This window comes from Trachurus trachurus (genome assembly GCF_905171665.1).
Source record: "Trachurus trachurus genome assembly, chromosome: 4".
NCBI classification, from domain to species: Eukaryota; Metazoa; Chordata; class Actinopteri; order Carangiformes; family Carangidae; genus Trachurus; species Trachurus trachurus.
This window is the reverse complement of record NC_139898.1, coordinates 14272397-14297576: the sequence shown is the minus strand read 5'-3', so window position 1 is coordinate 14297576 and position 25180 is coordinate 14272397. Positions and strand designations below refer to the sequence as shown.

The 25180-nt window shown below is 43.7% G+C and overlaps 1 protein-coding gene across 2 annotated transcripts in view; it reads right to left on the bottom strand.

Annotated features, from left to right (window-relative positions):
• The window catches only part of sema6bb (sema domain, transmembrane domain (TM), and cytoplasmic domain, (semaphorin) 6Bb), a 142057-nt gene that overhangs the window by 107759 nt on the left and 9118 nt on the right, over window positions 1-25180 (bottom strand). The window contains exon 1 of one of the 2 annotated variants that reach the window (XM_083969623.1): window positions 23844-23957. The exons of the other annotated variant lie outside the window; for it this stretch is intronic. Within the exon in view, the coding sequence (XP_083825749.1) occupies window positions 23844-23847 (4 nt within the window). The 5' untranslated portion in view covers window positions 23848-23957. Of the gene's footprint in view, window positions 1-23843; window positions 23958-25180 lie in introns of those variants that run through there. 2 annotated transcript variants of the gene reach the window in all.

Below are 25180 nucleotides of genomic sequence, written 5' to 3'. Positions count from 1 at the left end.
TCATTTACTTCTTTCCTTCTCTGGCATGTACCAAGCCACATTCTTCCAAAGGCATTTATGCGGCAATGGAAATCATTTTGGAAGTGACCCAGGCTCTTCTCCTTTTTGTCCCCCAGCTGACGCCCACAGAGAGAACAGAGAGGACAAAAAGGGGAGGAGAGGAGAGGAGAGGAGAGGAGAGGGAGCTGAGAGGAAAGGAGAGGAAAGGAGGGGAGAGGAGAGGAGAGTTGAGTTCTTGTAGTATGGCCTTTGGATGGACTCCAGGTCAACTAGACAGTGGAGTAGACACAGAAACAGAAACATAACACACACACACACACACACACACACACACACACACACACACACACACACACACACACACACACACACACACACACACACACACACACACACACACACACACACACACACACACACACACACTGTGCTCGGTTTCTTCTGAAAGCTCCCCTCTGCTCAGTTTGGTACAAAGGTCCCTGCGGAGAGGCTCATAGCTTCTCTGGCTGAGCTGGTCGTCTTCCAGTTGAACTCACACACTGTAGTAAGTGAAGGCCATTACTCCTCATTGACTGCAACTGACCCAAGACTTAGACTGAGATAGTGATGCCTTCACCTGCTTCACTAACTCTATTGACACAATCTAGATAATTGTTTCTCATAGCCAGGGGCTTCATTCAGGTCAATGGTGGGAAGACAGAGGGCAGTAATAATATGACATAAGAGAGAGGACTCTGACCACTGGGCAGAATTGGGCCAGATTCTTAGCCCACTTTCCATTTCACACCAAAGGCCGGACAGTGAGTGTGACACTGCATAGAGCGGGGCCAGAGAGAGTGCGCACGCTGTCCTGAGCAGCTACACAAGCCACTGTCGTGCACCAAACTGATTTTTCACCAGCTTTTGTGCTTTAAGTTCAGTTTAGTTGAACCCAGTTGCAACGAAAATCCATAACATATGTCCAATGGCATTTCACTTTGAGTAGAGGCGGAAAAAAAGGCAATGCTAATTTAATTGAGGAGAAGAATACAACAGAAGTTTAATGTGTATCTCGATATTGCTGGACCCACTGTACAGTATGTAACTTTACTGCCTAAGTCTTGGATATGACAAACATAGGAGAGGATGGGGATGTCTAATTAATATTATGATTACCAGTTTCTACACTCCAGTGAAGTCAAGCCTCTGTAGGCTGAGAGATATTCTACATAAAGCTCTTATTTGAACATCAGCCTCATGTAAACTATACGCCTTGCTTGTGTGGTGAAGACTAAAAGACGAAAAAGTGGTATTTTGTCATCTTAATGAAAACAGCTGTCTATATCATTTCTAACTCAAGTCAATTTCTGTCTACCATTTTCAGCCCCATTTCACAACCCATAATCATTTTTTTCTGTCACTTAAAGTGTTATGCGTTAAAGGATGAGTTGTATATACTGCTGAGTGTTCACAAAACCAAACACACCTACGTCACATCTACTCACTCACTTACTTTTCGATTTCAAACTTGTTTTGGCGGTGAAGAGTAACCGCTTAGTAAATTTGTTCCATTAAAAGGCATTAAGAGTTTCGATTTGCGCTTTGAGAGATCTGTCAGTGGTTTTTCACATGTAGGTTCATAAATACAATGGGGGATGGAGCCTAACAGTAGTCAAGTCTGATCTGATAATATCTAGGTCTCTCTCATAAAAGGCATCAGCCATCCAAAGCAGAGTCTGTATTACTGCCCAGTTAAAGCACCAGTCTGTGTTTCACACAGTGACACACACCATTACATTAGAAAGGGAACTTGGCCCATTTGCTCCGTTCTCCTACAATAACAGGGGTTTGAAGCTCGGTACTCTGGCTAGTTTCAGAGAAACCATTAAAGACTTGATTAAACTACTCATACTGTTATTGCTGCCTTTATGTATTAAAGGGGCTATTTGTAAGTGCCAATGGTGGGTAGTGGTGATTGTTATTTGAAAAGACCTTCAGCAATTGTAGTGTATATAAGACAAGAGGTTATATTATATCCAGTGCAGCGTTACACTTTCAGGTAAGATTGGAAGCTGCTGTGAGTCGCCATCAGGAAGTGACAAGTCAAGCCAAGGCTAACTCGTTGGCATGCTAACTCAGTGTGTTGTGTTCATTTTAGTCAGTTAAGGAACAAAGTTTGATGCTGAACTTGCACCTATTCTTGTCTATTGCTGTTTATGCTAATGCTGGCTACCAAGCTGTTAATGCCAGCCACTGTTAACAGTAACAAAACTTACAATTAGCTCCTTAAATGCACTTGGTTAATTTCTTTGTCTTTCTTTTACATGTTGGGGTGCTGGCGTCCCTCAGGGTCTCTCTATTTTAAATTCTAAACTTGATTCTTCCTCCTAAATGTGTTGCACCTGCTCTATAAATAAAGACTTGAACTGAATTAAGCAGATGGGAGGTCTGTTCTATATTAAGCCTACAGTACATATCTAATGGTGGGTGGCTGCAGTGGTCTATATTAAGGAGCACACAGATTAAAAATACCCCCAAAACACAGCAATGGATGGACCCATAAAGAATTCCATTTTGCTATTCTGGTGGGAGCTAACAAAAGCAGAGTTTTCTGAAATAACAGGCTATTTATGTTGAGTTCAATAAACACATAATGGTTGCAGTTGGGACAGTGTGATGGCTCTGGGGGGTTTGTGTTTTATTTTCCTCTGAAGTTTGTCTGCATCTGAACAGTCTCCGCACAACATCTAATTATCACAAAAATGGTTTATACATTAAGTGTTATTACTTTTTTCATCCATTCAAGGATACCATGAAGAGCACTGAGAAGACCAAGGCAGTCGTTTTCTAGTTTACACATATTTTCTAGTCTTACTGTAATACCACAGATGGGATATTTTCTGTATTGTTGTAACCTCTCTTAAACAATTAGCACAAAAGGAAACAAAATGTACTACAATAACTTGAGCTACTGGAACGTGACTGTTTCCTTTGCCAACCTACAAATCTACAGAAAACTTGTTACAAAATTGTGTCTGACATTGCCCACACACAAAACATATCTTGCAATGAAGACCTTTTTGAAACATTTTAGTTTGCATTACATCCAGTTCTCCTTCAGTTTCAACAAGGAGTGAAGAAAGGTTAACTGAGTATTTGATCAAAACCATCAACAATGTTAACTTGAAGTAAATTGTTCTTTCATAAATATATAGAAATAACACTGCACTGTAATAAATTTCAGGGTGGTTTAACTTATACATTTAAGTTCAAAAGCTGCCTTAAAAACATGAGTTAACTCAACTTTGACAAAAGCTTTATTTCAACTAAGGAAGGTAAGTTATATAAATCGCTTAATTAATGACCATTTATTGTTTGAACTTGATACTCTGAGTTGAAGTTACTTACAATGTTACATTGTACATTAAATTAAACTTACTTTCTCTTGTTAACTGAACTTATGATTATATGTTGTTTCAACTCATAAAGTTCAGTTATACTAGTTATTTAACTCATGATTTTGTACTATTCAAACTTGATGATTTTAGTTCAAACTACTTACTATATTGCATTTTAAGTTACTTTAACTCATGTTTTTAAGGCAGCTTTTGAACTTAAAGTTGCAAATTGAACAAACTAATGTTTTTAAATTACTGATTTTGTCTCGACTCACAATGGCAAGTTAACAAGTTTACTAAAGATCACACTGAATAGACTTACATTTCAAATACATTTATTGAACAGAAATAATAAACAACAATCTTGATGAATTTCTCCAGTCACAATAAAGGCTCATCTTATCAATAAACATTAGAGTGTGTGTGTGTGTTTGGTGTGCATGTGTGTGTGCGATAGGGAGTGAGTGTGAGGCAACTGAAGTGAGTGAGGGGCTTCAATGCATAGAACAATCAAGAAACAATAAAGACTCATCTTATCAATGCAGGTTAGAGTGTGTGAGAGAGTAAAGTCAGTGTGTACAGGGTTCCGTTCCATAGAACAACAATCAAAAAAACAAATCTTGCCTTAGATTAATTTCTCCTTTGTGCAATGTCTTTCCAGCTGTGGAGAACAATAGTCTCTGCAACCACGACGGCAATGTCGAAAATGTTGTGTGGAACGGGCCCTTGTTCACTCCCTTCACAGGCAATCAGCTCAGCTGTATACCCTTCATCGCGCCATCCAGCATGTCAGTATGCACCTTGAAAAGAAATAGAGTAAGACCATTTTCATAATTCAACAAACTATATGTATAGAAAAGAGAGAAGGAGTGAGACAGGAAGTAAAGGAGGAAGAGAAGGAGGGTGAAGTAGACAAGGAGGGGAAATGAAGTGGGAAGCAGGGATAGTAAAATGAAATAAAGGAGATTTGGACGGGGGGGGGGGGGGGGTGTAGAAGGAGAGAGCTGAATTAGAAAGGAAGAGAAGGGAGAGGAGGTAGAGAATGAGAGGATGAGAGGGGAAAGGGGAGTGAGACAGTGAGTAAAGGAGGAAAAGGAGAAGAGGGAGAGAAAAAGGTAGAGAATGAGAGGAAGAAAAGAAGAGGAACGCAGATGAGGATAGGAATAGAAGGAGATTAGGCGTTAGACAAAAATGCATAAATTCTTACATCACACATCCTGATGACATTGGAAGAATCTTCACCCGAGATAAAGTGTGGCAGGCCAAGAAGAGCAGCCGTCCTTCTCCCATTTGTGTCCTACAAGACAAATAAACATGCAGTAAGATTAAAATGTTAACAAAAATTGTGTCTTTAGTCATCTGCCCTTCAATTTACATCTTTTTCAAGGCCACTCCTGGTCGTTGCTCTGTAAACTGCCAATAGCCCGCACAAGTCCATCCAGTCCTGTAAAAACTTCTCCAGGAGGTCCTCCGGTACGCTGGAATTCTGTCCTAATCTGAGGAGACAGGCAAAGACAGGCCACATCCATGTTGAGTGATGAATGATGATAGTTTTTTTGATTGTATGTGCAAAACTGCAAAACTTACAGCTCTACTTCATCCAATTGTTGCCAATCTTCTATGGATAGCAGCACCTAAAAACACACAAAAAACAACACAACATACTTTTAGACCAGGGGTTCCCAACCTTTTTATCACCACGGACCGTTCACCAGTGGACAATTTTACCAGTAATGACCGTGACCGTTAAGGCTTTTTCCACAGGCACTGCAATCACTAATCCACACAAGCTAACAGTTTTTATACTCACGGTAACAAACCTTCCCTCCCCCCTCAACAAAATTACAGACCACAGGGAGCTCTATGGCGAGAGAGTGAAAAAAAAAACTTTAATGTCGGATGCACGCGCTCACAGGCCACGACTAATTACTGACACAGACGTTAGCCTTGGGAAGCCGTACAACGTTTGCTAACTACTACAGAAAATTTAAAAAGTATTATTTTCGGGAGTTTTCGCCACCATTTAACTGAATGTGACTGCTGCCTTCAAAAACATTCACCAATCCCAAACTATTCAGTTATCAGCAGGTTTCCCTCCGCATGGCACGTTTGTGACCGCAGCCTACACCTCTGCTAATGGCGCAGAAAAAAAAGAGGAGAAAAAAAGAGAGAAGCTAATGACTGACGCACGTGCTTGCGGGCCACGACTAATTACTGACACAGCTAGCCTTGTGAAGCCGTTAACTCGACAAACCTTGCAAACAAAGCACCAGTTTCAAAAAAAACTTTTACCGAGCACCATGAACATGCTTCTAAATAATGCCATACAACTCTTGCTAACTACTACTTAAAGTTTAAAAAGTGTTAGTCACAAGACTATGAAAATGTTTAACCAACATGTCTCCCGCAAATGTTAGAACGCTGAAATTATCCTATCCACAGCCAATTTACATTAATATTGATTTCTTTTTTTTTTTAAATAAAAGATAAATGCAACCACTTACCATAATCCAGTCGATGCTTGCCTGCTGCTCCCCGCCAACCTGCACTTGCCCGTTGAGAAATGAGATCCGAGCAGCCGGTGGCGTCCTGATCTTGCTGATAAAAAGTAGTCCTCCGCCACTTCTCTTTAACCGTCTATCTGCTTGACAACAAGTGTTCCTCTTCCTCTGTTAATTGTCAGCTGCAGCGGAGTGGAGCTCCTGAAGTATTTTAAAAAGATCTTACATGTTAATTATTAATCTGTTATCAGATCAAGATGAAATTTCAAGCACTATTTTTTACGGCGGATTAATATGGCTACCTCAGCAAGGGTCACGCTCAGTTCATGAGAGATTCAGTTACTGTGGGTAAAACTCATGTTCTCAAGTTAGGTTGACTCATTGAAATTTCCATTTCATTAAACTGCCTTAAGCTCTTAAGTTGGGATACCAATAACTCATTAAATTAAGTTTAAATTCCTCAATTCATTATGTTGAGTTGATTTAAATTATAAAAACATGTCAGGATAACTTATTGGGCTGGTTACTTTTTACAGTGTGCAGAGCATAGACACATACACTGACACACCAGCAGAGCAACCTCACACAGTCACACATATTAAATCACCACCTAAATAAGATGGAAATTCATTTCTGACAGAGAACGGGATGTCAAAGGTCTGTTTGCAGCCATCAGAATGATCTAAGACACAAATGACTCAACATGAGTGGGCATTCTGATTTTTCACACTTATGTGCCAGTAAACACTTTGGCTGGTTGGCTCACGACTGTGGCCTACTCCTTCCAAGTGTATAATCAGTCACATTAATGAGAATGGTAATGTGATGCAGAAGAATTAGTCCAGGTCCTTGGGGTTGAGTCTCAGGAGGCTTTGGAAGAGGAACTAGCTGCCTTGGCCGTAGACTCGCTGAGCCTTAAAAAAATAACACAACCCTGCTCTGAGCTTCAATGAGCAAAGCTACCAAGACGCCTGACAACAATAACAAAATGTCCTGACTAAATAACAACATTTTGCCTCTGAAACTGCCTTGACCAAATCAATAGTGCTCTTCTGTTAATCATGCTGATGCAAGCTGTCGTGAGGGGGACTGAAAAAGAGCTCTAGTGCACACCCACAAAAGCACTCACACATTTCCTTTGCATTTCCTTGAGCTAGGAGTTGTGTTTATGTAGAAAAGCCCAGGCTATTTCTATAACTGGTATCCCCTGTGTGTGTGTGTGTGTGTCTGTGTTTGTCCCCTGGTACTAAGATGAACGAAAACTGGTTCACCAAAATACAGCAGCTGCTCGGGGAAAGCGATCTGCTTTAAAATTTATCATTGCATCCACTTACACAGACACTCCTCAGCCTTCAGTCTAACTAAATATCAGCTCCTCAGTGAAAACATCAGCGGATGTTAGCTGAGCTAGACTGTGTGTATGCAAGTGCTTGTGCGAAAACTTGTGTTTGTCTGTTTTTGTTTCTTCCATGCAGTTTGATTTGTGCCTCCCTCTCTTTCTCGCTCTTCTCTTCCTCTCCAGGCTCTTCATTAGTTTGTGCATGGGCACTAATGAGTGATACCTAAATCTAGCCAGAGGCTCAGCTCTACCGTTCCACCCAGCACACAGTGGCCTATGGTGAGCATCACCTCTTAGCTTTTAGTTTGGCTCGCTGCCTGTGTAGCCGGTGGTGCTAAGGTGCAGTAATGAGCCACTGAGCCTGCCTCTATATGTACGTGTGTGTGTGTGTGTGTGTGTGTGTGTGTGTGTGTGTGTGTGTGTGTGTGTGTGTGTGTGTGTGTGTGTGTGTGTGTGTGTGTGTGTGTGTGTGTGTGTGTGTGTGTGTGTGTGTGTGTGTGTGTGTGTGTGCGTTTTGTGTATGTGCATAATGACTGACGAGTCCTCGGGCTGCCTCTCCATACTCCCCAATCCCCTCCTCCTACATACAGGAATCTATTCATTTCCATCAGGTGAGTGTTCGAGCAAAAGTCCTTGATTGCTGGCAGAGAAACCTCTTCCACTACACGCCCGCACACACACACACACACACACACACACACACACACACACACACACACACACACACACACACACACACACACACGTACACGCATCCACGTGCGTAGTTTCCACTCGTTTCCCTATCTGTTCTGTTTCACACTTTTACATTTGTAATCCTTGCTCATTTGTAATTTTGCTTCTCCATGTTAGCCTCAAGAGAGAGAAACTAATTTCAGGAGTGAAAAGGGATTATCAGATGCAAACGAAATCTCCCCACCTCCAGACAAAGATACTGATGTCGACTTTTCATGGGAACAAAAAGTGACTCAAAGCCTGCTTCAGCCTGGATGGCAACTCTCAAGGAAGAAACAAGTCAACTGCCACGCTGGCAATTACTCCTTATCAGCACCAGGGAACCGACTTGACAATGGCAAGGAAATGCTGAGCTGCTGGCCTGTGAAACACAAGCAGAAGTGACTTCGGGAGCATAATCAGCTTCCCCTCTTAACTTTTCGGTGAATTCTGTGAAATGACAAACGCGTAAATAAGAAGTGAGGTGGCCATGGTGGTCTAGGGAGGAACATCATTAGGTACCCATGTGTGTGTGTGCGCTCACATCACCTACAGTAAAGTGTGTGAGGCATCCTGTCTGTTACAACCGAGGAGTGTTATTATATTAATGAAGGCCTCTCACAGCAGCTTGTTCTTTTCTTCTGTGGACTGACTCAGACGTGCCAAAACAAATAATCCCCATCACATTTTCACAGGCCTCATTGTATTAATGCCAGACCAACAAGGGGACACCGTCATATACCCAACTAACCTCACACACACATACACAAACAGGGCCACACGAGCACTTTCGCACACAAAAAACCCACCCTGCTTGACTACTAAACAAGCTGAGGAAACCATGGAGACGCGCGCTGAAAAACGAAGAGATGGAGATAGAGAGAGGGAAAGCATCTATGTTCGGAGCCAGCTGGTTATAGCCTGCAAGACAGTAAATTAACCATCTGATTAAGATTTGAAAAGCGGCAAAGGAAAGGAACATAATGCATCCAATTAACAGAAGAGACAGCAATAAATACGGAGCTTCCAGCAGTTGTTACCTCTGCTTTGAAAATAGCTCCAGAGATTGACGACTTCACTGCCATGCGTTCACTACTTTCGTGTCGTTTATCCTATGTCTATACTGCCGTGTGTGTGGACTTCACCTTTAATGTCAGAGCCTGGTCAAACAGAGATGAGAGGCAGTGAGAAAGGTGGATGAAAAAGACAGAGAGAGTAATTGGTCCCAATGTCTTTTAGAGCCTTATCTTATGAAAAGGGACAGAAATGAGAACTAAAGAGCAAACAGTGGCGCCCCTGAGCTTTCCATCCATTATACTGTGAGCCCCGAGCTGTCCTCCTATTACGGCCTAAGCCCTGCAGAGCTTCAAAGCTACTTTGTTGTGGCCGTTAATGGCGATGATGACAGCAGAGAGGCTCTCTATGCCAGGTGAAGCGGTCCGAGCCAAGAAAGCAGGGAAAAAGAGAAAAAAAATTAATAAAAGCTGTCCACCAGAGAGGAGTGGCACTGTCCGGGAGGCAAGTCATAAAATCTAAAAAATCTCACTCAAGAATAACTGCCATCTTTTAACATTTGGCAGGAATAGTGCTCCACAGTGTTTGTGTAACTGAGCAATCAACCCCCACCCTCGGGGTAGTGCAATTAAAGACATGCTAACTGAGAGTCATCAATTAAGTAAAAATTGAGGAGCAAAAAATGGTTCCATTATGAGTTAGGGGCATGCTGAGAAGACAGGAGGCAGATCTGAAAGTTTAATCACTGCTGCATGTTTCTATGATTTAGAGTTTGTTGGCCAAAGCAGATGTTTACTTGCTATTGAAGCAACAACATGGCTTTTATTGGTATTCCTCTCCAACATGTATGCAAGTGGAAAACTCAGTCAATGCTTTTCCCTTGTAGTAGCGCTGTTAATGTTTCATGGTACATGACATATCTCAGGCCTGCAAGAGCAAGCTCTCAGGCATTTTCTCTCTTGTTTATTTCTTCAGTTTAGACCCTGAGATTGAGTTTCCCAGCACCGCTGCCGCTGCACGGAGCCAGGGGAGAGTGTGGCTGAAATAAAACAGACAGAACAAGCTAGGCTATTTATAAAAAGCGAGCAGATAATTGTTGAAAAGGTTAGATCAGCCACAGCAGGTGACGAGCGAGCTGCGTGCTGATGCACACAACAAGATGTCGAGGCAGCGTACTGATGATGATGCTGGGTCAAGAAGAGCAGCCGATCAGAGGAGATACACTGATGAGGAGTTCTGTCTAAATCAATACACAGCCAGCTGAAAGCAAGCAGAAAGCCACCACACAACCAAATTGGAACCAAGACTTGAACATGTTGGCTTTGTTAAAAAGGCCACAACACAGAACAAAATGTAAGTCTCTAAGGTGCCACTGCTCCTCAGTCAGACTATATTTAGAAGAACAGGCCATACAGCAAAGAACACAAAATAACAGCAACCAACTAATGTTTCCATTTACCCCGCAGCAGGCAAGTCATACATCCCATAATTGTCATAAAACAACTAAGCGCTCAAATGTCAAAGAGGAGGATTAGACAAATGTTTGAAGTGTTGTCACATCAAACATACACCAGCATAAACTGGAAAAAGGAAACTTTATGAGTTGTATTTTGTGTTTATTTAGATTATACAGTTTGTACAAAATAAATGTCTCATTGGCAGAGGTACATGTATATTCAAATACTCTGACAAAGACGCAAGATTTGCCCAAACCACAACTGGGAAGAGCACAGCACATGTCAGTTCAATGGACGTGCTCGTGGCGTAATATGTAAATACATATTGCACCAGTTGGGAAAGTGAATATTTTCCTTATTAATCATTCATTGTCTCATTTGTCTATTTCCTGCCCAATTCCTTGCAGAAGGTATTCTCTCAAAAACTCAATCCCTCGATTTACCTCGTCCCCGCCAATGTCCTCTCTGCCCTCATCACTCCACAGCCAAGAAACGGCAGTTAGTCAAACTCAGAGACCTGAAGGACCATGTATCATCTGATGACAGAGGCTGATAGATGCCTGACAGACTGCCAAACCCTGGGATGTGCTACATGAGTCAAGCACAAACACTCCTCCGCTGTACAGATATGCATTTGCACATGTATCCATCATCACCATGTGGGAGGTGTGTGTGTGTATGTGTGTATGTGTGTCTTTGAGCCCATGTCTGTGTGTGTCACGCTGGTTTGAGCAAGAAAAGCTTTGCAAGTGTCCATCTCAGTGGCGCCATGGGAGGATGGAGGTGGCCAAGCACGGGCTTCCCGGAGACTGGATGATGAGGTGGGAGGATGTGAAACGATGGGGTCTGATTCGGATGTTTAGAGCAAATCAAGCTGTAAAGAGTGGGACAGCGAATGCGCACTAAAGGATCTAGTGACTTGATAGCACGTCAACACACACACACACACACACACACACACACACACACACACACACACACACACACACACACACACACACATACAAAAAACACCCTTTCCTGTCTCTTGCCTTCTCCTTTCCACGGAAACAAACGTCTGAGCGAACAAGCGAATTAAGCAAATGGCAAAGCCTGGCCTGAGCTCTGAATGTCACAGTCAGTCATTGCAGCCTCCCTCTAAGTGATGCAGACAGAGAGCCATTCTGATTGCCCCACCAGTCAAGCCAAGGGGTGAAAAACATTTACATGCAAATACGAATGACCCACTAGCTACTGTGAGCACGCTAGCTATGGTATTCTGAATGCACAGCAACCAGAGAAAACCTCAGCACTGAAGACTTGCCAATCAACAGCTCTATTGTAACCGCACACAAGCTTTAGAAGTAGCCGTTATGTGTGCAGGATATCAATTTTTTTTTTCTGCTTTTGTGCCGTATTGGTTTGTGACTGCCATTGTTACCGCTCCTTGTATCAAGCCGAAATTAATGTTAATGAATTCAGCGCGGGACCTAATGTACTGCATCAACAGATTTGCTGTGAAGACGCTTAAATCCTTTCTTTCATTTCCACATAACTCCTCAGTATACAGACTGTCTACCATCCTCACAGCATCCACTCATCTCTGTCGGCGCCGTTAATACCATGTAATCAATCATCCACTTTCAATTTGAACAATTATAATCCAGAACCCTTCATAACAAACATGCCTCGCTGTCGCATTGAGCGGTTAGTATCAGGGGACAGATTGTTGGTGGACCGTCTGGGTCTCCGGGGGTCTTCGACGGGGGGAGACCTTGGCTCTGTTCCTAGCTGTCACCCACGGCTGGGACACTTGGATGGAGAACCCGCCTGCTGTCATCAGACCTGTTGCGTCCAGATGGGTTCTGGGTCTGATTCTGTGATTCCCACCCTCAGAGAGCACACTCCGTCCTCCTCCTCCTCCTCCTCCGTCCCTTATTTCATCTCTTCGGCTTCTTATTGAATGACAAATACATCAAACTTGACCTTCCCTTCATCCCTTTACCATTTACTAACAAAGACCAAATCACCACTCTTTTTTGTTCTTTAACCTTGACACTCAGCTTTCAGCGCCATGTGATGCTTTCATCTCATCTCTCACTCTTTGGCTCCAGTTTCTTGGCTAAAATCTCTTCATTGTGTGTGTGTGTGTGCGTGTGTGTGTGTTATTTGAGTGCATGCACACATGCTAGGGAGATGAGCAGACGCACTGCACAGCAAGACCTCTTTGATTCAGCACAGCAGAGACCCACAGCGAGGCTGTACATTAATTGGTGCTTCTGAGCCATTAATTTAGGCGAGTACGTTCAAGGACCCACTTTCCTTCCACTTTTCAACAGCAACCGAGGCTGAACAAGCATCCTCTCAAGACTCTTCCACTATTTTCCACCTCCTCTCCCTTCTCTCAGCTCATGGCCTTCTCTCTGCTCTGTGCCACTTTACTTCTCCCAATTACCTTACAGTTCAGCTTCACCCATAAACCATTGATGTGTCCGTGCCCTCTTACTTGCCTCACCTGCCTCACCTTCGCTCTCTCTACAACTCAACCACCATCGAGCGAGGAGAGACGGCAGGTCACAGCCTCGCCTCAGTCCCTCCACTCCGCCAACTGTCCCGCGCCCGGTGCCAGCAGGCCAGAGTTTTCTTTTTGTTTTTTCAGCATGACTGACTCCCCTAGGTCACTGAACGCATTAAGCTGTTAATTACCTTAAAGCACAAAACAAGTGGTAGCTTGGCAGCAAACTGAGCGGACATTTACATTTTTTGTTTTTTTTCTGAGAGTACAGTCACAAACTTAAATCCAGAACACCAGTGAGACGGGCAGAGACCACAGCAGCAGCTCCAGTAGTAAATAATGCTGTCAACAGCGGGCACAGACAACGCAGATGAGAACATTCTCATTTTATTTTTGCAGCTTCTCTGCGACTATAAAACTACAGGATAGAGCCATTTGGGCTGGAAGTTCCCCTAAGAAATGAATCAGCTATAAAACAGCAGCAGGATAATACCATTCTGGTCCACAGGGCATGTTTTTTTTCTCAGATTCATGCTGAGCTGATGCGGGAAATGATTCAGGATGTGTGTGACCAGCATCCTCTCTGCAATGTCTCTCACCATACAGTGGTTAAACTGTGCCTTATTAGTGATCTGCTTAGTGTTCATAGTACCTGGCATGGGGAATAAAACCTAGGAGGTGAACAGTCTCGGCCTGTGAACGCTATAATAGAAATAAGTGTTGCTATTTATACCATGTCAGAGAGGAAAAATATTATTATTGCGGTACGGCTGCTGGCTCTGGATATGTTGCTCCAGGCTTTGGGCTTGCGGTGGCTTGTTGCTTAGCTGTGAATGTGTGTATGTGTCTGTCTGTCTGTTTGTGTGACTGGGAATATCCAAGTGTGTGTGTGCCAGTGAGTATTCATGTATTCCGGGTGGTATATGGGACTGGCCTGTCCTCTTGCTTCCTGACCATGGCCCCTCATTAGTCTCGTCTCTTGTTAACAATCTGGGGCTCTGCTGACACCAAGACTTCATAAGAGCGCGAAAGAGACAGAGAAAGTGAAAGTGTGTGTGTGTGTGTGTGTGTGTGTGTGTGTGTGTGTGTGTGTGTGTGTGTGTGTGTGTGTGTGTGTGTGTGTGTGTGTGTGTGTGTGTGTGTGTGTGTGTGTGTGTGTTTGTGTGTGTGTGTGTGAGAAAAGAGAAAAGGGTGGGAGGAGGCGGCGAGGGTATGTGAACGCAACTTAATGACACGCAAACAGGCCGTGAAAAAACATTCAGCTCACACACACTGACTTTTTATTCGGGTCCAGGAAGTAAACGTTGGTGTCTGTCTCTGTCATGTCTGCCTGTCTTTTCATGCTGTCTCCCACAGTATCACTCATGGTCTGCTGCCAGCGGGATGGAGTTTACACTCATGGAAATGTCTCTGTCTCACTGCTGCAGAGAATGGAAGAACCCCCTCTGCCTACCTTATTCAGATAGAGGAAACACACACACACACGCAGGAGCACACTCCCCCTGTGGAGGTACAATAAGCCTACATGGAATGCCAGTTCCACCGACGGGAAGCATCTTTATTCAACAGCCACTTGGCCTTTGGTGATAGCAGCTGCATTCTTTGTTCCTGTCATACAGGGCCACCTCGGGCTTACACAACATGATACCGCTCCAACTTCTCCACTACATTCTGTCACACTTAAAGGGCATAGACAAAAAAATATTGAAATCATACTCTTTGCAGACTCCGAGGAGAGGCTAGCTCGTGGCTGCCAGTGACAGCGGCCATAAGAGAGGGCTTTCAAAGAAAAATGAAAGAGTGCTTATTATTGACTATATCAGGCCGCCTTCTTTGAACTCTCTCATCTATTCGAGCTGCTTGGCATTGCGCTGGATGTATAAGAGCCATGAAGCAGACGGAGAGATGAGAGCGAAAAGGAAGACATGGCTGGAAAAACAAGTGATTAAAAGATAAAAGGAAGAGAGCAGATGATGAGGGATCTGCAGTGTGTGATTAAGTGGCAGAGGTGGTCCCATTGGGCTATAGTCCTTATTGCATTTTAATGGGTGGGCTGGCCGATCCTTGACCCTCTGTGAGGCAGAGGTAGCACCTTAGTGCAGATCAAACTGCCAGGCTCGACAACCCCCCCCCCACCGCAGGGCATCTGGGCCTTGGGAATGAGGTGTGTTATTTGTGTGTGTGTGTGCATGTGAGGGCTCACAGGGTCACGGGCAACCATGTTTATCCTGCTGCCATGGCAACCCCGGTAGTAGCCTTGGGCAAATAACAACAAGCAAAGCCATATGTGTATGAGAGAGAGCGAGCGAGCGAGTATGTGAACTGGGGATTTAAAAAGACGAGGTGTGATTTTATATAAGTCTTCAATTCATACATTTCAAAGACCTGTCCTTCCCCCCTCCCTCGCTTCCCCTCTGTCTTTCCCCCTCTCTGCCAGTGCGGCTGGCCTACACCTCAATCATCAGGCCCTCCTTTTCACCTTCTCTTTCTCCCAGCTCCACATGCTAAGTAGGAACATTGTTACGGTCAATTTGTCCCATTCAGGGTCCCAGTGGGCAGAGTCCATGCCCTGACAGCCTGCAGACAGAGACCACACTGCCTGAGAGGCCTTGACATCAAGGTCCAGAGGAGAGGGGAGAAGGGGGAGGAGGGATGAAAGGGGAGGAGGAGAAAAGCGAAGGACAACAGGAGAAGGGGGGGGGGGGGGGACAGGAGTGGAGAGGTAATGAGGAGAGCAGTGGTATGGAGGCAGAATGTGCGAAGGAAAACAAGCAGGGGCCAAATGGCGAAGAGAATGAATGACAGAAAAAAAGAAAGGGAGGTTGAGGTGCCAGGTTTAACACAAGACCCCCAGTCCCAGCAGCTCAATAGTATTTCCAACCGGTCTGTCAGTCACACACTGGACTGATGTAGATGGCGACAGCCCTGCTCAGCTGCGCCACAGAGGACACCTCTAATCCATCTGCTTGAGTTTGGCCTGCACCCAGAGAAATACAAGACAAACTGGACAAGCCCGCTGGAGTCAGAAATGCAGGTGTTCCTGGCCATGTTTTTTGGTACAATATTGGAATTCAATTGGAGCCGGGTTTATTTTTTTCCACAGAGAAACTTAAGCCAAGGGGGTCACTGAGGGGTTGGTTTAAGAACTCACTTTTTCTCCATTAAATAATCTGGAGGCATGTGCAGTTTTTCTTGGAACAACTTGCTACCAACAAGAGAGTCTTGATGAAAACTATTGACAAGGTGTTGATTATGTTGAATGATGTGGTGGTTTCTAGTAAGATCAACTTAACTTTTTTACAACTGAGAGTGCAACAAATGAGTTACCATTCATCTCTGTTGTACTGGGGTGGAGGCAGATTTCTAAAAACCTGAAATATAAACCAACACAATCTCCATCAGATATTGTACCACTAGACACAAGTGAGAAAACATGTATTGTTTCTATGCATTTCTGTAACCTGACTCGAGGGTCATATATCTATATGTAGAAGACAGCAACTTAACACCTATATAGTGCTGCACTTTCATAACACTGGGGGAGTTGTGTTAAGAATAATCAAAGTTGAAGCGACAGAGGTCAAGGTATGCTGACTTTTTGAGTCAAAAAACATCTCTCCAGACCAGGCTTAATAATACTTTTCATGACCAGAAAATGACCTCTATGTGTAAAATCAGTGCAGTGTTCCTTTAAGAACAAGAGAGCTCATACCTTTAAGCATAAGGGAGGAATAAAGAAAGTTTTTCTAGGGAGGACCCCAGTTGATGACCCAGGCAACATTCCCATTCGCACCCACTCAAACTTCGCCTGGATACTGAATTTGAAGTTGCGACATAGAGTCAAGGTTTAACCCATGTGTCCTGCAGTCAGGTTGCAGCAGAAAGAACACATGAAGTTAAACTTTATGTCCTTACTTTGGCCGGAACTTGTTTGGCAAATTAAGCTTTGTCTGCCCCATCTGTGCATTTTATGTCTATGCTGGAGCTGCCCCAGGCCCACAGGTGATGTAACCCACAGCAGGGTGTGCGGCGGGGAGGTGGGAAAGAGGGATTAAGTCACTGTGTAAAAGCACCTGTTATTTTAGCACATAGGGCACAACACTTGCTCCGAGGCAAGGGGTGCAGAGCGGCTGTTGGCGTCAGAAAGCAGGCACAAACAGGGCACCCATTCAACCAAGGCTGGACAGTGCTGAATCGCACTTGTGTAGGGCACAGACAGACTGACTCACACACATGCACACACATGACAGGAAGGCAAACAGACACAATGCGATGAACAATTTGCCTTGTGTTTCTCTAGCACAGCCGCACAAGCAAACTCTCACTGTTTTTCTCCTCTTTTAGGTTTGACACACACGTGCACACACACACACACACACATATGCACACACACAATTCTTCAAATTAATTGGCAATTCAGACTCCACAGTACAGACAGCAGGGATCTGTCAAGGCCATGTGTGTATGGTGCGATGTTGCAGATCGCCCCAAATTAACTAACTTTATAATAAATCACTGGGCACTGCTAGCCAAGGATTAGCCAAGCTCCAGTGAGCAGTTTGTTAAGCTGCGAGGAGAAGCACTTGGGACGGAGAAAACACAGCCAAAAACTGACATCAGCACTGGGACCTTGGAACGGTACAAACCCCCTGCCTGGTTTCCTGGGCACACATTTAGCCCTGTTATCTGAGTTCTCCATTGACACAAAATCCTGCTCGTATATTAGGCTTTTACTTGGAGTTATTGCTTTTTCTTCTGTTGGGGTTTCACCGCTAATCACTTTTAGTGTTCAGGACATCAGCTCTAACATCAGGTACGCTGCTCCTTCGATTGCTTTCCTTATGTTTGCCTTACATAATTCTTTGTGCAATCTTGCCCCCTACTGAGTCATTTCTTTTGGCAGGAGTAATGCTTCCTACACTCTGGTTATTTACATACTGACTGAGAAAACATTTATCCCCTCTCCCCTTCCTGCAGAAAGAAATTAAACTCTCTTGAGGAGGCTTATTATAAATTCCTTCAATATCATCAAAACAAAACTGTCTCTTGTGAAACTATTAGGGAGTTAAATCTTGACACAGGGCTAATATTTTTGGAGTAGTTACAGTAAGATTAACAGTATACATCAGTGCAGTTGCTCCAAGGTCTGTCTCTTGATAATTATTGTTCCCTGATCTTGTTCACAACCCTGTGCTGCACTTGGTGAAAGCATAATATAATGTAACAAGTATTATTTTTGGGTAGATTTACCCTCTAATCTCTCTAAAGATGACATGAAGAAAACCAAAAAAAGAAAGTGCTGGTTCTATTCTTAGCTCTCTTAAAGTACTCTGTCCTTTGCTCCTGAACAAATGAAACCTAGATCCAGTACAATAAGAAGATCAGAGATCGTATTCGACAGGTATTTTCTGTGTTGTCAACTAATTCATTCCCTCTAATAGCATTTCTCTTGTAATTACCGGTGGCGTGATGGGCCTACAAAAGGATGTCAGTACATGTGAGAAAAGGCCAGCGCTCTTACTCTGTCATGCCAAAGAAGCAGCGACACTCGGATGATTAGACAATATCTAGTTTATGATCATCTCTCCTTTCATCTGCCTCCCGTTTTATCTCAGCGTCTTCCCTTTCACCACCTACTCTGTCTCCCTTCTGTTACTGTGACAAAGGTCTGAAACAGAGTCTGGCGCAGTACATCGCCCCCTGATGTAGCAGCGGAGCAGCAGGGAGGACGGATTTACTGTATGTATGTAACCTGCGGCAGCAACCCCTCGAGCCATGGCTGTCAGGAGTGGCTGACAGCCTAGGAAGAGGAATTAAAGAGGCTCTTGTCCTCCAAGAGCTGATTGACACAGTCAGAGCGACAGCAAGGCTAGTGGAGGTGCTGGTATTCCCTTGGCTGCCTCTGCCCTCACACTGGACAAGGAGGTCTGTCTCACTTCCTTTAGATGTGTCTTTCTCTCTCGTCCTATTCTTCTCTCCTCTCTCACACACTATAGGGCTCATTATAGGAATTCTCTGACCCTCTGGGACTTCACTTACTTCTCTGTCTCCCTTTCCAGTCCACAAACCTCGGTGTTGGACAAAAGGCAGCTGAAAGGCAATTTGAATTTGAAACAGGGGCCACAACAAAAACATGCAGCTCCCAAATGGAGAAACTTTAGGAGACTTGGAGCCAGCTATTGAGTGTTAGCGGTCCTCACAGAGAAAGAAAAGAAAAAAAAATGTGATTCTGACACTATCTGACCAACCAGCTCAATGTACTGTAAAGGTAGCAGCTACTGCAGAGGGAGAGAGGAGGGAGAGGGAGGGAAGGATGGCATGAGCCTGAAGGCTGTGGTAGTGGACACCAGGGGCCCAGCGGGTAGGACTGTCGTACACACATCAACTAGCAGTTACATACATCCACACAGCACATGCTATACAAACAAACTGCAGCAACACACACACACACAGTGAGAAAGACAGAGAGAGAGGGGGTAAATTATGACCAATCCCATGGTGAAGACATGCTGCCTGTGCTTCTACAGCTCTCCAACTTGAAAATGAGGATTTCTAATTATGGTTTAAAATCATTTTAATGTGGAAACAGGGGAAATCTTCATTGGCACAGCAAGGAAAGTCCTAAATTTCGACAATTAAACAGGTTCCTTGTGGGAAAGCTGCTCAATTTAGGCGGCTGGCTGACACTGAGGTGTTATGAGGGCAGCAACGCAACTTATCATAATGAAGGATGACAAAATGTTCCTGGTCAGGACCTAACTGTGTCATTTTCAACCCAGTAAGCCGAGTCGTGTCAAAATCTAATCAATACATAGACGGTGAAGCGCCTCTCCAGGCTCCGGACAGCTGAAAAAAAAGCTGCTTGTTTTGTGCGTGGCTGCAAGCTACGCAGTATGAAATTGAAAATCATATAATGAAACCTAGTGTGGAGCCAAGACGCGGAAAAAAAATCAGCCCAGTATTGTGTACGGGTTTGAGTGGGGTTTTAACCATATTTCTCCCAACAACATTCCTTCATCTAATCAGAGTCAATACAAAGCATCAAGGCGCGACAGAGCCTGTGCCCAGAGCGCACCACCACACCACCAGTACCACCACCCATCCGGACAGCTCGGGTCACTTACCTCAGATTATGAAGGGAAAAGGTGCCGCCGAAACAACGTCTGTGTTGAGTCAATTGTGTGTCAAGATGGAAACAAAAAAAAAATCCGAGTGATCAGAGGAGAAGGGGAGGCTCGTTAGTGCGTTACCAGATCCTGTGCAGGGCTTTGTAAACTACTCCTCCCTGTCGCACCTGTCTCTGGCAAAAACTGATCCCGTACGCCGGCCTGACATCCCTAAGACAACTGTCTCAGGGGGTTGTGTGTCCGTGCCCCCCTGCTAGTTTCAACACACACACTCACACACAAACATGCACACACGCGGCACCACCTGTCCCCGGTGCAAAACAGCCCACAAAGAGCTTTCTATGTCGCGCAACGACACATGGCATTCTCCGTTAGTCTCTGCAGCAGTACTCCCTCACAGACAGCCGTCCGAGATCCCCAAGTAATCTGGAAAGGCTGGAAGCAGCCGCTGATGAAAAGGAGCACGCAGTAATAACCCATCCAGCACACCACTGGCACCCGAACCAGCTGCAAATTACATCTGCCGCTCGCGTCGCTCGCCCAGTTGTGTTATCAATCTTCTGGTCCCCCACAATAGTTGGTCTATTTTGCCGCTGCGCACGACTGCCGCTCTGTCATTGCTGCGTCTTTTTCCACCTCGGCTCTCACTGAAAGAAAAAAGCACTGTCCCTCTTGTCTGCTTGTGCGCCCCACTTCCACGCAGAGCCAGGCTCGGGATCCAGCGCGGGGCAAAGTCCCATTCATCGGTTTATTAAAAAAAAAGAAAAAAATAGTTTTCGTTCCGGGAGCTTTGGTGAAGCGGGAGGACCACGGCGTTTGTCTTCTAGCGGTAGTGTGAGCTACAGCATCTCCAGCACTGCTCCCTGCTGTCATCCACAAGAGACTCTGAAAGCCTGTTAGGGCCAAAACCTGAAGCAGAATTATGCAGCGACTGGAATGGAATTGATTAATGACTAATTGGGGTCTCATTTAGAGGCGCCTGATCCCTAAACACTTCAAAGCCGAGCTCGCCTTCGCAGTTAGAAAGTTTCTGATTGGGCGTCGGCTAAAATTTAAAGGTGGCAAAATGTCGAGTGAAACTGACAACCCCGGGGAGCACACCTGTGCTGTGGCTAATGTTTGTTCCAGAGAAACTTTATACTTCCGTGACATTCAACCATAATAGTGAGTTTTATGACTACTACCGTAGCCTATTTGCAATAATAGGCTACGTGTGAAGGACCTGAGGGGGAAGCAGCAGGTCACAAAAAGTCAGTGATAGAAATGAGAAGAGATGATGACACATTTTGATCTTGTCTTAAATTACTTTTTTGTCAGTTGTAATTTTTCTCTGGCTCTATTAAAATCAGTTACAACATCTCCAATAATTATAATTGATATATTACGATTAAAAATAACAATAATTATTATTATAAGCAGTTTTAGACTAGGCATAATAGGCTATGTATTGACTGGAAAATTTATTTGAGTTTTTTTTTTTTTATCTAATAATAATTTTTTTTAGTCCTATTCACTGTAATAGAATAATTCAGTGTCCTTGAAACTGTTTTTCACTAACAGCTCCCATTCCTGAGTTTTAGGTCGTTTTGTTTGCATCCTCTCATTGAGCCTAAATTAACACAACAGAGGAATAATCTAGTCTCATTAAACCTCAATAAGCCTCCAGCCCAGTGCAATTGTTGCGCTATACAATGTCTGATGATTGCGTTTGAGTCAGTCACTTGTTTTCAGCAACATTTTCAGGAGCATTGTTCCATCTCACACTGACCCCAAAAAGGCCTGCACTTATGGCTAAAATTAATTACCATATGGAAAACCATTTATGTGCAGCAGTGGCTGTACTGTAGATAGAACTGGTGCTGTGTTATTGGCTGCGGTGTGTGTTAAAGGAGTTAAGACCTACTGGACCTCTCCATGAAATTGCTGGGAGCCTAAGCCACTTTTAAGCTGTGATTCATGAATAATTAATTCCTGAAATAATGACTTCTACAGGCTTGAAAGCTCATGTGTGTCACTCACTCTCTACATCCTCTTAATAATACTTCCAGCAATCTGACAGCCTTTTTGATACAATCAGCTAATCAGCAGTCCCCAATCAGGTGACTCAACCTCTGATCTGGGAGGAAAATGCCAAAAAGTCCCTGCTATTAGTCAATGGAATGTAGCCTCAGATGATTTTAGTCATCCAAAACATATTTTGTATGAGATCTTTGTACTAGTCAAGTTCTTGAAATAATTACTTTTTGGATGTTGGGAGCTGTTTTGAAGGAAATGCCACAATTGGCTTTGGAAAAAAGAAATAAAGGCTAACAGCAAAACTCCTATTTTTTAAGCTGTTTATTGACATTCTGTGGAGCTTAAATATGACATTGATATTATTGTAGGACATTGTTTTGGTTTGCCTGTTGTTTGCCGTTTTGTTTTTGTTTTTACTTATCTGAATTTACACAGCCAAATTTGCCTGCACCAGCACTGTAATACGTATTAACATTATTCACCCTGCTTACCTTATCATTGCATGCTGCCTGTGACTTTGTAGCCCCCACAATTAAAAAAGAAAGTTTCCTTTGTCCAGAGGAGACCTGCTGACAGTCTTTGTACAAGCTGATTGCAGTTACAACAGAGGACGCTGCTCTGACAGCAGTATCATTATTCAGACAGAAATAGTTCCACCAACAGCAGAATAATGATGAGTTCTCCTTACTCGCTTCAATGCTGTGTCTCTATTACTCTCACATACAAAACCATCAAGTCTCATGTGTCTTTAAGAACCTAAATCAAGGTGTCCTGTCTATTCACAACACGCCGCCCACACTAAGAACAAGATAGCTCTGAGAGAGCAAATCAATTCACACAGTGAAATGCGTCCATCCTTTTCAGAAGGATTTCGAAAAAATGCACAAGGGGTTTCCCATCTGTGAGTTGGGCCCGTGTGTGTATTTAGAGCGTGAGAACTCACACTTTTTATTGCTTTGTCCCCGCTGCTGCTGCATTGCACTGTTACTCCACCCAAGATCGGTGTATAAACTAACCAAACCCTTTCCTTGTACTAAAGTACTGAACAGTGAGCAATAATGTAGGCTATTACTTTTTCTGAGCAGCAGCCAAAATTGACAGCTTTGTAATAATGATACGTTTACTGGCCAGAAGCAGACACAACAGTCAGGCCTGTAAAATGATTTCCATTAATACAGCAGTAGCCTAAAAGTTTAACATGAACTAACATTTGCTACTGGTCAAACTACAGCAAATTAGGTTGCAAAACAACATTTTCTCTGAGGCTGGTTACACAATATCACTTGGAGCCTTTTCATGGAAGTATTTCCATGATGGCTTTTTATGCTTCTTCTCAGTTGGTTTAATTGAGACATACAGCCTAGATACTTAGAAAACTTTTTTTTTCTTTCTTTTTTACATATAAGACACAATTAAATTCAGTCCTTGTTGTGTGGTTAAAGAGTTTGACCCCTCAAAATGTTGTGTAAACGACTGACACTGTGTCACACTGGACCGTCAGAATCTCAGACCAAAACAAACGTTTTTGTTCATTTTGGGCCTCCCCTCCCTTCTGTCTTGGTCAGGGAAAGCGGCTACTGAACACAACAAGCTGTCAGCTGAAAAAAGTTACTCTGTGCAATCAATAATTATTAAATGCTAGCATCGGACTTGATGTGCTTCACAGCAATTACGGCACAAAGCTAGCTAGCAATAATTTGCAGAATACCACTTAGGGCTGTAGTTCACTGGTTATGTTACAGAGGCTAAGTCAGACAATAAAGAAAACAGACAAGTAACAAAACGTAGCCACCAAGTTACTTACCCATGGAGAAGAGGAGCTACTTCTGAGTCGAGCTGGAGCTTTAAGCAGCTTGTAGGACTCTCCTTGGTAAAGCCAGGGCAGCATTGGCTCCATGGTCAGACTGGGGAACTGGGGAGACAAATTCAGCCTTGGCCTTGGCACAGATGATTGGAGCCACTTAAATACTTTATGGGTGTTCTCACAGGCCACAGGCCGGCTGGGATTTGAGCTGGTAGCCCTCAAGGCCAGTCTGCATTATGTTCTGGTCTTATCTCCTTCTTGTTTGGGAGTCTTTTTAGACACAAACATGGTTTCTTGAGAGGAAGGAAAGTTTGGGAGGTCAGTAAACTGAACACTGCATGCTGCACTATGTGGGCTGACCCCTAGAGGTCATGGCTCCACAGAAACAGAAGGGAGACAGGGCTCCTCCTGGAAGCAAAACAAGCTTAGAAGAACAGTGACATAACTCCATCTTTTATATGTGTGTGACACACATAACCATCTTACTGTAGGCTAACTCATGTTTATGGGCACTTGTGAATGGATATCCCATATTATCTCTCTTGGAGCTCTGTTTTTGTTCCAGCCCCTGGGGGAGAAAGAAACAAAGAAACTGCAACTACAGTACTGTGTCCTGTTGAAGAAAACCCAATTTAAAACCCCCCACATATTTATGCAGGTAGGCTAACTGAGAATACCTGCTTGTGGTTCCTTCATGCAGGTTGTATTTTTTCTGTGTTCACAAAGTACTTGTGTCTAACTTTGTTAAACTCCAAAAGGTTTAAATGCTTAACTGCTGTAGTAGATTGCAGTTTGTCTCTGAATATGGAAAGTAATCCACATGAACACGCTTCATTTTTCATAAAGACTGATAAAAGAAATGCTAAATGAGAAATTACAGGGAGTTACTGAAGCTAGGGGAACAGAGGCTAGACATTACGTAATTCGGCCTCCTTGGATACAAAATGTTCACCAGCTGCTAACTTTGCGTGTTTGTTGTTTGATACTCAGTAAGTAGTGGTGATGTGTGATGAGTGGTGGAGCAAAAAGTGAGATTAGTGAGATTTTCAGCAGCTGTTTGTCAAGTTTTCTATTCTGGATCTACAGTACCTTAAAGGCCCCATGGCATGAAAAATGTGATTTTGGTTATTTTTTCATGCTTGGGGAGGTCTCTGGGCCACATATATACTGTCCCATACTTCAAACTGGTCATAAACGGAGAAACACACACCGCCCATTTGTAGGAACATTCTCTTTAAGACGAGCAGATAGCACTTCCTCCTTTCTGTGATGTCACACACAAGGTAACTCCGCCCACCGTGACCAGTTGTTTTTTTTCAATTTGTATGAATGCAGCT